General features: G+C 36.9%; 1 protein-coding gene and 1 pseudogene across 2 annotated transcripts in view; one reads left to right on the forward strand and one right to left on the reverse strand.

The window, feature by feature from the left end:
- LOC138315806 (serine-rich adhesin for platelets-like) overlaps nt 1–5,256 on the forward strand; it is a 28,787-nt gene extending 23,531 nt beyond the window's left edge. Inside the window, exons 8-12 of one of the 2 annotated variants that reach the window (XM_069257078.1) lie at nt 283–435; nt 1,261–1,301; nt 1,974–3,003; nt 3,658–3,965; nt 4,827–5,255. In XM_069257078.1, the coding sequence (XP_069113179.1) occupies nt 283–435; nt 1,261–1,301; nt 1,974–3,003; nt 3,658–3,965; nt 4,827–4,940 (1,646 nt within the window). In that variant the 3' untranslated portion in view covers nt 4,941–5,255. Of the gene's footprint in view, nt 1–282; nt 436–1,260; nt 1,302–1,973; nt 3,004–3,657; nt 3,966–4,826 lie in introns of both variants that reach the window. The other variant, XM_069257079.1, reaches the window with a different exon arrangement.
- An 887-nt stretch (nt 5,257–6,143) lies between these two features.
- On the reverse strand, nt 6,144–9,332 carry LOC138316690 (short-chain collagen C4-like; annotated as a pseudogene).
- Nucleotides 9,333–12,230: the final 2,898 nt, after the last annotated feature.

Here is a 12,230-nt window from a genome sequence, read left to right on the forward strand (position 1 = left end):
TGTCGGTGTTGATATTGATGGTGTTGATGTCGGTGTCGATAATGAATCAGAATCTGTATTTCTGAATACTTCATTTTATTTGATGTCTATAATTTGAAGTTCTTGATCATTTTGTTTTGTATTATAAGTGATTGGTGTTGAAGGCAGTGTTGATAACTGTGTTGAGAAATGACGGTGTTGATGATGATGACGGTGTTGATTATGATGACAGTGTTGATGATGATGATGTTGATGATGACGGTGTTGTTGATGTTGATGATGATGATGATGATGATGTTGTAGAATGGAAGGAAAGCTACATGCCGGAGAGAAGTACGCCTGGCAGTTCTGAGGAGACTGGGTCAGGTGACAAAGCTCCCAGCTACGTACCACACACGTTGGTGGATGATGAGTCTAGCATTGAGACAACTGGCCAGCCCTCACCGACTAAAAAACGTGAGTATTTGGCAGCGCATTACAACCCTGTGATTGTATTTACATTGTATGCTTCTGGTTTCTAGCAGGATAGGAATTTAGCATTAGCACCAAGGACAGTAGTAGGCTATAGTAGCACTATGGGGAGATACCTGCTAGATACTATAAATAGCTGCAGCGAGAAATGAAAAACATGAAAAAAATGTTGTTTCCAAGCAATCATAAAATATATTAATGTTTTACCCTTTTGAACAATATGATTTATCTCAGTTTCTGAATATCTTAAATGGTTGTCTTTCAATAACTTATTGGAAGGAAGGACATATATTAAAAGTAATTCCATAAGAACAGAATTAAGTGACTGTTTGGGTTGGAGTCCACTGGGAAGCTGCGCGTTATTAGATATAATACATGTAGTATATGATGTTAACAGTCCTGACCAGTTTTGTTTTCCTTTGAAAGCTCCGAAAGATTCAATGATAATTCAGTAAGAGCCTTTAAGAAATCAAAGCAGGGTCACAATATATAAATGATTAAATGTTATTGTGTAAACACTGACCACTTTGATATAAGTAACTACACCTATGGTAATTAAGTCAGAGCCAGTCCAGTGACCAAATGTGTTTTAATATTGATATTAAAAGAGGATTTTCTAGAGACCTGACCTGATATAAGGCCAGCTTTATTATAAATTCTAAACTGGGGTAAATATTGCCAATGTAATACTGGAAAGTATGGTAAGTACTCTAAAAAGAGTTCAGACTCATTGGGTCATGCTACATATTAGATAATTGGTTGGGACAGAATTTACATGCTATTGTACAGTACAGTATTTGACTTTTACAGGGAAACAAGACCGTAGACCTGTGGATGGGACAGACAATCTGGTGAATATGTCTTAATATATTACATATGAATAAATCAAAGTAGTGGCCAGGTCTGAATAAAACTCTTAATATATAGAAGATAATACTGACCTTTGACAATCCAAAAACAAAAATCATAAAAGAATTTCTATTGTTATCCTTTATATCTAGCTTTTCTGAGTTAATTGTGGTTTAATTAATATTTTATTCAATTTCTCAACTTTTTAATCTCAGATAGACCGTTAAGATATCTAAAGCCCACTTTTAATTTTAATAATGATTTTTCAGTGCCTTGAGATTAAATTGAAATTTAAAATTACTAAAATTTAATTTTTGAGCATAACATCATATATTGCATATTGCGCACAAACTACAGAGGTAAAATGATCAGAATGATATTTTCACTGTCAATGTTGCATTCCGATTGGTCAAAAGCGAGTGAAAGTATAAAAATTGATATTGTCACTGGAGTGAAGTATATCACTTCTATGTCCTCCGTTAAACCTTATATTTCAGTGCGGAAAATGTAAAAACACTGTTATACAGTCAAACCTTATTGTTATACAGTCAAACCTTATTACCTTAAGGAAAAATTGGTGCAGACCAACCAAATGCTGTGACATAATGTTCAACTTAGTTAGGTTTGACTCAAATTATGTTTAAATGCTGATAAAAGCCTCCCTTGTGTTTCAGGAAAAGTCAGCAATTCCACAGACATTGTCAGAAGGAAATTCAGACCCTGGAACTCAACAGCAAGCCAAAACATCCGCCCCGCCTGAAACCAGCCAGAATTTGTCTACACAAGGAAATTCTGACCCGGGCAGTCCGCAACAAGCGAAAGTATCTGCCTCGCCTAGAACCAGACAGAATTTGTCTAAACAAGGAAATTCAGACCCGGGCAGTCCACACCAAGCAAAAGTATATGCCTCGCCTAGAACCAGACATAATTTGTCTACACAAGGAAATCCAGACCCGGGCAGTCCACACCAAGCAAAAGCATTTGCCACGCCTAGGAGCAGACAGAATTTGTCTACACATGGAAATTCAGCCAATACACAACCATTTCAGGAATCCCAGGGGTTTGTACCATGTCTTTCTCCTGAGAATGTTTCCTCAGAAAGAGTTAATGTGCTTTTAGAACAGTTAGAAATGGAGGAAGAGGTCAGACTGAGAAAACTAGCAACACCAAGTGATAGTTTCCGAGGGTACAATTCCAAATCTTTGGAGAAATTTGTAAATGATCATCAAGAATCCACTATTAAAAAAAGAACTTGTCACATAAATAGTGATAGGGACACAAATGAGGACGAGGCATTTAATGATACAGTTGTGGACAAAACAAAAACAGGAGAAAAAGTGTATAACTCTTCTTCACAAACAGATAGTGATTCTGACATTCGCGTGACAAAGCGACGTCGTCTTGCGTTCTCTAATGCTAAACAAAAACTTGGCACAACATCATCGCCACATAAGAAAAAAAACATAGATAGAACTTTAATAGGCCATGACATTACAGGCCAGTCAAGTCTTGAAGAAGATGTACTAGTTCTTAATTCCCCAGAGTCACAAAAACAAGACCAACTCAACAGTGAGAACACATCAAATGGGACTGATGACAACCTCCAGCACCCAGAAACAACGACTGCTAAAAACTCTAATAATGAGACTATTAAAATTCCTGGCAGCTCGGAGAGTATGTCTTCAAGTGAGAATAGCCCCTCAGGTAAACTTTTATAATGTATCACATTATCTAAAAACACCTGTATTAAAATTGCCAGCCTGCATCCCTGATGAGCTTATGCAATGGTGCTATATCCATCCATCCCTCCTTTAATTGTCCACTAGCCATGAATAAATAAGCTTTTTAGAATTTTAATTAGGTGATTTGGTTCAGTTTGTTTGATTAAACGCCTGATAAACAGCCATGGTAATTTAAGGATGAGTCAGGTTAAGGAGGTAGAGGAAAGCAAGAGGACCAAGAAAAAAACCCATCAACTTCTTCAGTATCTAGCACATGCCCCACATAAGTTTTTGACTCACAACACACAGATGGAGGGCTTGTGGCAATATATCGGGACACTGTGGCACCATGGCCCTGTTCTGGGTTTTTATAAGGAATTAAATTTTACATTGTATATGCAAGTCATTCTGGCCACCACTGACCTGGTCAATTGCATTGCAGTAGGCAAAATTATGTGGAAAATCCTTCTTCCTCTGTAGAAATATAGAATATTTAGCATTAATCACTGCAAAATACATTCAGTTGAACAAGACAGGAAGTTACACATTTGTAATAAGTGATTCATATATGAAAAACATTAAATTCCTGTAGTCATCATATATTTTGTAACATTTTCAATTTTTTGTTGCTTTTCAGTTTTAACATTCAAAAGGAGGAGAAGAGAGTCTGATTTGATTTCTTCTTTGCCATCTTATCAACCACCAATGCCTAACCAATCACAAGATGAGTTTTCTCAGCCAGAGAACCAATCACAGAAACTGTCTGTTCAGACACTACCGAGCCAAGCACATGATTTGTCACTGGAGACACTCCCTAGCCAATCACAGGACCTGTCTCCACATGAATTACCTAGCCAATCATTGGGTCTGTCTCTGAATGTACAGACACAATCTAGCCAATCACAGGACTTGTCTCTTTCAATGACACTTGAAGATAAAGTCAAGGTAACTGATTATTATATCCCAGAGGGGTAGGGAGGGCTCACATAAGTGTTTTCCATGCATGGCAGTAGAGTCCATTTAGAGTAACCATTTACATTTATTTATTGTACATTTATTGTGATCATATGCAGGTGAAACCAGATCTAGAGGGAATGAGTGTTTCCTTTTCCCTCCCTCCATCTGCCTGACGTTTATCAATGCTATTGTCTTTTCTAAATTATCCATGCATTATCATCAAATTTCACGCATTTACATAGAGAAATCAAAATGTCTGACTATAAAGGACTATGTAGGTGCCTTTTTAGTACATCCCTGATTCACTTGTAATGGAAGTTAAATTTTGTAGCTTAGGATGTCTGGTAACCATTCGAAATATACAGAAATTAGGCTTATTTGACAACTTTATCATTTGTACCATTATTTTATAAATTTTTCGTCCTAGAAGCAATAGATTGCAAAAACTGATAGAAGCAGATACTTTGATACATCTTCAGAAGAATTGTAAAATTTGTTCAGCTTTAGATCAATTAATTACAAATGAAAAACTTGGTCAGAGTTGACAGGTTGACAGCTGATTTGCACATTGTCATGATTTACACATGTTTATGATGGTTGCCATAGCAACTTTAACAGCAGTATCAAGGAAGTACTAGTTATTTGAATGATAGATTTGAAAATTTGACAGATTTTGGGGCCAAAAGGGCTTAAACCATTCAGTCTTTTTGGGCTAGATCCAAATAAGGTTAAAATTAGAGTTAGGTGCATTTGAATTCACCATCAAAGTAATGTTCTCAAATTGTTCAGAGTGTATATATATGTGTATATTATATATAATTCAGTAATAAATAAACCCTTTGATTTCAGCTCCTGTGTTCGATTACAGACATTACACCAACAGGAAGAAAACTGCTGGAAATGAACTTTTGTGATAGGTTGTTAGAGCAGATCACTACGTACTATATAGACCATGATGTATGATATATATGTTTTGTGTGATTTATAGCCAGTAATGAAGATCATGACAATTACATACAGTAGGTGTGAAAAAACGTGTGTGTAACTTATAATACTGAATTTCTAGATAATGTTTTATATACTCGTATGATTATATAAAAATTGATTTGTCAGTTTTGAAGTAATGAATTCTACTTATATACAGAGTTTATACAACAGCTTGATTTACAGTGAATAGAAAAACCTGACTAACTTACACCTTACATCTAGTTTCTTGGTACACTTATTACCTATTACTTTGTTTATATTGAAATGTCCTTATTAATATAATCATTTTTGATTAATGAAAAAGGTTGATTTGAAGCCTATGGTTTTTACATATTTTGTTGCTTTGTTAATGATACAAGAGTTGACTGAATTAAACAGTTGTTAATGTGAAATTCAATAATAAAGTTTCTGGTGTTTTGATAGGCGATATATTAATGATGACAATTGCACGTCGTTTTAACTTTCCAACAATCGTTATAACCACGTGCACCGGCTCATGAGCGAAAGGTTACAATGGTCATAGCAACAGACAGTCTACAACTACTTCTCTCTTTCCATGGTGACCGACTGACCCTGGTAAAGGAATACAACAGTGGCTGATTGAGTGGTTGAAGCCTTCCACTTCTGAGCAGTATTGGCCAAGTGATAATGTTATCTGAGCTTTTTCGGCCAAGAGATCAGATATCCAGCATTTTACCTCTAGTCTTCCACTCTGGGCTGTTGCGGCCGTCACCAGGGTATCCAGTATTCTACCACTAACATTCTGGTCTTTTGTGACTAAGTGATCAGGATATCCGACAATTTACCACAAACCTAACACTTCTACTCTGTTGTAGCCAAGTGATCAGGTTATTGGCATTCTACCACTAACTTTCCACTTCTGGGCTGTTGTAGCTACATGGTCAGGAGATCCCAACAATTTACCACTAACCTTTCATTTCTGGGCTGCTGTAGTCAAGTGGTAAGAGTATTCAATATCTACCATGTTACTAATCTTCAATCTCGACGATAGCTGAGTGATATAGGTCTAAGGTGCTGGATATTTCATCACATAGAGAACCACTGTGATAAAAGATTCTTTCATTTGCCTTCCACCGCAGTGTTAGACTGTAAGGAAAGAAGTGCAGATACCATGGGAATAAGTTTTCCGACCTTCTAACAGAACAACAAAAATGGATATGTGTGAAAAGTTATATCATGCAAACAACGCATGACAGTACTTTATTGTTCACGTAAGGTGGACATGGCAACGATCCACATTGTGCCAACACAGCGTAGAATAGACGACCATTATCATTAGTGTTGCCTCCTCCAACAATAGCCTGGGGATTGCCATCCATACATAGAAACTCATTGGCTGAATGACTTTTAGGGTACCCGGATGTGAGAAGTCCCCCATATGCCTCTGTCCAGCCTGGGTAGCATGTGGTCCGACCGGGTACCATGTTGATGATTGAATGTGCCGAGTTCCTACACACAGCACAAGGAACATCTTCGTTGTAATCTGTCATACCGAATACGGCCTTTTCATCGTACTCCGCCCCATATAAGTAAGACGGGTAGGTGAGAGTTGCGTTCATATGGGGTCCCCAACTTGGGTCCGGGGCATACACAAGGCATTAGCGGCAGCACCACTGGCGTCATACCAGGATCCTCCGGCGTAACCTAGACAACAAGAGGCATTTGTCAGATAAGGTTATTCCACCACTGTTGTTTCTGCTTTATGTTGTTGTGTTGTTATATTTAACCTACCAGAGTAGACCAACTGATTGTCGTTGCCTTCTGGACAGTCCATCCTTCCCCATCGGATATATACGACGCCTTTCCCACCTAGAAAATAAAAATGTCAGTAGATTGGACATGTGCGCGTTTTTAGGAAAAAAAGTCCCGCAAAGCAGAACCTATTTCAATCATAAATCGAGTATTAATTGATGGAGTTACACCAAATTTGGTCAGAAACATGTTTGGAGGAAGGAGATAAGATTTTACATAAGTGTTGACTGGGCCTCTTGTTGGGAGAGAAGGATATTCACTGTCTGAAATGGTCCCGACCGATGATGTTATTTTTCGTATCGATTCATATTCAAGATGGCCTCAACAGCCGTCGTCTTGAAACCACATTTTCGAACTCCTTAAGTTCTACCAGTGCGATTTGGCTAAAATTTGTCTAATATTATCCTGACATGACCAAATATTATTTTTCAGATTGATTTGAAATCCAAGATAGTCGCCATTTTGAAATTCTTTTCAAATTGTAACTGTGCAATTTGGCTGAAACGTGCCTGAAATGATCCTGATACGGTCCTGAACTAGTGTTATTATTAGCTCGCCTATTCGAAGAATAGGGGGAGCTAATGTTGTCACCCCGGCGTCAGCGATGGCGTCCCATTTCACGTTAAAGTTTTTGAGCAAGTTTCTGTTTCGTCAATTGTTTAAGCTTAAGTCATCATAAATGTTTATGATTTTATTTTCCTAATGTGTACGGGTGCTGAACGTGATAATACAACCAATTTGGGGTCCTTTAGGTTTTTTTTGAGTCTGTTAATTTGTCATATTTCCATGTTAAAGTTTTTGAGCAAGTTTCTATTTTGTCTATTGTTTAAGCTTAAGTCATCATAAATGTTTATGATTTTATTTTCCTAATGTGTATGGATGCTGAACGTGATAATACAATCAATTTGGGGCCCTTTAGGGGTTTTTTGACTGAGGGCACTGCTTGATATTTTTAACTAGTAAATACTTGAACATCAACTTTGCTGTTCTCCAACAGCTCTTGTTTTTTAAGTTGTTCCCAAGGTGTGTTCTCCATTTGCCCACTTTTTAGAGAACAAAGGAAAGTGTTGGTACAGAGAGAACAATGGAACCCAATTATAGTCAGTTCTATATTAATTTAACCTGTGCTTACCTGTATTCGTTTACCTGAGCTACATATTGTATGTAAAAAAGTGGGGAAATAGAGAGATATCAATATATGTTTCATGTCTTTTCAGTTAGTAGTCAAAACTCTTTTCCCGAGGTGTTGGGACCAACCTGATGAACTGTTTCCCAGAGGCCGAGGAAAACAGTTTATAGGGTTGGTCCCAACACCGAGGGATGCATGAAACAACTGTTTTGTTACCTGAACCGCAATCTTACCCTTATCACAACATTTGGCGAGAAAGATTTCGTTGAAAGAATATCGTTATTTGGTCCGGTGTTTATGACAACAATTTAAAACGCATGCAAACAGTCAAACCATTGACCGGTTAATAGTATACAGTTGTTGACTTGGGTTGAGGGCAACAGATGATTTGTTGGCCCCGAAAACAAACTGTTGCCCGAGGGCAACAGTTTGTGTGAGGGTCTAACAAATCATCTGTTAACCGAAATCCCAGACGATGACTCAAAACAATGCATTGACGTCGCGAATTGTAGGCGTGACGTCACCCTGGTCCAACAGCACATTTTATTAGTAACAGTCGATTTTAACAGTTCTTTGGTCCGCTCGACGGAACAATTTATTTATTGGCATTTTTTTTTGTCATCATGCACCGTCCGTAGTCATGCGCCATCCGCCGTCCGTAAACTTTTCATTCAAACGACTTCTTCTCAATAACCGAAAGGCCCAGAGAACTGATATTTGACCTGTAACATGCTGGGATGAAGGGCGACCAAGTTTGTTCAAATGAATGACCTTGACTTTCATTCAAGGTCACAGGGGTCAAAAAGGCTAAAATCTTTAAACGACTTCTCAAGAATCGGAAGTCCCAGGGTACTGATATTGGGCCTGTAGCATGCTGGGATGAAGGGCTACCAAGTTTGTTCAAATGAATGACCTTGACCTTTATTCAAGGTCACATGGGTCAAATAGACTAAAATCTTTTAACGACTATGTTGTATTGTGCTAATAGTCAGATGACCGTTAAGGCCCATGGGCCTCTTGTTGTTTTTCCAAACTGTTGCAATTTCAACGGTTTACTCTGAAAATCTGTTTGAACCATTTACGTTTACTAACATCCCATCGCCAGCAAGTCATTTAAGACCAAACAATTAAAACAATTATATAACTTCTAAAAGATATTTAAAGTAGTTAAGTGTGTTCTAAAAAGCGGCGTTTCTATGGGCATTTAAAATGTTGTGAATATGTGAATAAAATAACAAGCATAGCGATAAACCTTGAACCGAACCAATGAAAGGAAACTTCAAACGAATTCAGACATTTTGTGGGCATTTTCAAAATGTAAACACTTAAATGAAATCAACGGAATAATGTGTCCTATACTTTCCTTGACTGGTCAGTGTAGTAATGACCGATTGTTGGCTCGCTATAGTTTGCTCTTGGGTTGACACATTTTGCCTGAAGTTGCTGTAATTCAGACTGAAGGTGGTTCAGCTCCTGTGCCACATAAGTAGGATCGCTCATCAAAATACGTTTGTCGTTGGCGGACGTCAAACAGAGGAGAGACACGATGGACAAGAAAACTGTAAATATATAACGGCACATCCTGGTGTGGTGAAATACGAGGGAATGCTATCAGAATAGGTTTGGTCTATAACAGTATAGGGCCTGTCTCATAGATAGGCCGTGTCAGGGAGATTATTTGATTTATTATTATTTGCCAATGTAAGCCTTAACAGACATATTTTTTGGCCTTATCTAATCCGTAACTTACAGCAGCTCACATCGATGGCACCAAAAGGACATTACAATTTCAAGACAGATTGTACAAAATACTGCATGACTTCATTCAGTCCTGCAGTAATCGTGCTGATGGTTTGTTGGTTATTGTACGTATTACTATTGCGTTCGACGTGTGGACTTTGACGGAGCACATTGTATAACCCATGTGGCCTGGGTCATTGTAGTGTGACAGTCGCATCATCTCGGAGAAATTTCCGGCAATCTTCGGAATATATTCAAATCAATCCAACTTTATTGATTGTTGGCATCCATTCAAAAAGGATCGATAGCAAAACATATTACACACTGTAGATTAAAACAACAACTAAAACATTTTTTCAATCCAGCTTTCCTCAGTTCAAAGGACTTAAACAGGCCTAAATCCCGAAGAAATTGTAGATAATTAGAAGACAAGAGTCGTATCAAATTTTCAAGATCTGTTAGATGATTGTTAATTACATCTTAATGTCTTTTAAAGAAAATCATTGTTGTGTTAACGGAACACTTAAAAAGTGAAGTGGGTTTCATCACCGCAGAGGACGGGGAATCGTTTTTACCCTACCCGCCTCGATTTTTAAACTGGTTGCTAATTCGCAGTTTTGCTTGCAATTTTCTTAATTCAAAACCCTTTATAGAAAGATAGGTTTCTTCCTTATAGTTTAAAAATATTATTGTTATCAGACTACATTTATCTTAGTTGTAAAAATGGCTTTGAACATACCTTTTATCGATTTCTTGAACAACGACAGTTTCCGAAGGTATCACATGAACCTGGCACGAAATTTCTAACCAACAGTATGTATACTGTTGGTTAAACAAATCGTGGCAGATACCACATTTACTCAAAGCACGCACTTCGTTCTGATTGTACAAAGGTCGGATATAAATTGATATAAGAGGATACTCTATTACCATTCCAAATGATGAAGCATAAACCAAACGGGATGAGTTGACGGATGAATGTTTTAAACCTGCTAAACAACGGATGTGGAATTTAATTTTAGATATGTTCTCGTATATAGGGTAATATTTACTACTGTAACTTTATAAGCATATAGTCGAATGCTATCAAGGTGCGTCTGTATTCGTTTTAACATATTTTATTGTCATACTAGGATTGGGCGTTTGTAAGTTAATTCTAGCTTACAAACGCCATCTCTAATTTGAATTTTGTGGAAATATGCAAAATTGCACTAAAGAAAGAATATAAAATTTTTGTGGCATAGGCTCAACAAAGAACATCTTACATATATAGTGTTTTCAAATGTGATTTGTGAAACTGTAATAAACAATATATAGTTGTTCGCTAGAAACAAGGGTGTGGATCGGGTGTTGTGTATTGTGAGGTAGCCAGCAGCGATCCAAGATGTCACTTTCTAAATCGCGGTACCAGAACGTGAATGCAGTCCCCTGATCGCTCCATGCATGGTAGTGATATGTATGTATTTATGTCACGGGGGAAATCATGGAATTCGAAATGATTTATTTTGCAGCGGCGCTATTCAGTCATAGGTGTTTAGCACGACAATATGGAAGAGAATGGATCGTCAAATTATTTACCATCGTGCTTTTTTACACAGGACTTACAGTCTTTGGCAAAGGCAAACAAAGTGTGACACGCGTATACACGTAGACTAGTATAAGCACAGGCGTTTGGCTCTATACACATTTTCTCTCTATATATTTAATAATTGTACAAAGAGAGTTGAATGTCTATAGAGCTAAACGCCTGTGGTTAAGCGTGTAAGTAATTATAAGAATGGATTTCTTACCCTGCAGTCTTGTGGACAGAATTATGCAACTGACACACGACATATACATGTAGTATACATGAACGGTATCGGGTGTACTAATGTGGTATAGAAATAATGATAGTAATTATAAAAAAAATGATATAAGTCAATATGATGCAATATTCTGCTATTGAAATATAAGTAAATCTCAATGTGTTAGAGATATGTACTGTACTGTATATATCATATGTCATATTTATAAACGATCAATAAGAACTTTTGGTAAGTGCACGTATGTGATTTGGCGCCAAAATTATTCGAATTACAAGACTTACAATGTTGCATTGAATTTGAAACTTCAGAAGATAAAACAAAAAACATGGACGCAGGCGTTTTGTTTTTAAGAAAGATACTATAATAGATGTCGTGGTGATATTCATTATTACCAAGACATGCTTTCAGATTATTGTTTTAGGCTGAAAATGCCTGTGGTCAAACATTGCCTGACTATTAATTCATCTAACAGATTTCAGCCATTCGTAATCATACTCATACAGAAAGTATAAAGTATTTCGACTTGATATAAATTTATTAAATTTCATAAACAGATATGTTTTCCTACAAAAGAGAACAGATTTTATGATACGTTTCTTACACGTGTATTGTATCCATGAACATGTACATTTGTATAAACATTCATTTTGGTGAAGTCAGAACTTTGGTCAAAACTGAACATTACTAAATAATTTTTAAGTATAAAGAATTATTTGGTAATAGAATGTTTTGTTTAGTAATGATTTTATAAAACATAAGAGCTTATTTTAATCAGATAAGTATAGAATGAAGTCATGTGCGTAATTACATGTAAGCCTA

This window comes from Argopecten irradians, chromosome 2, assembly GCF_041381155.1.
Source record: "Argopecten irradians isolate NY chromosome 2, Ai_NY, whole genome shotgun sequence".
NCBI classification, from domain to species: domain Eukaryota; kingdom Metazoa; phylum Mollusca; class Bivalvia; order Pectinida; family Pectinidae; genus Argopecten; species Argopecten irradians.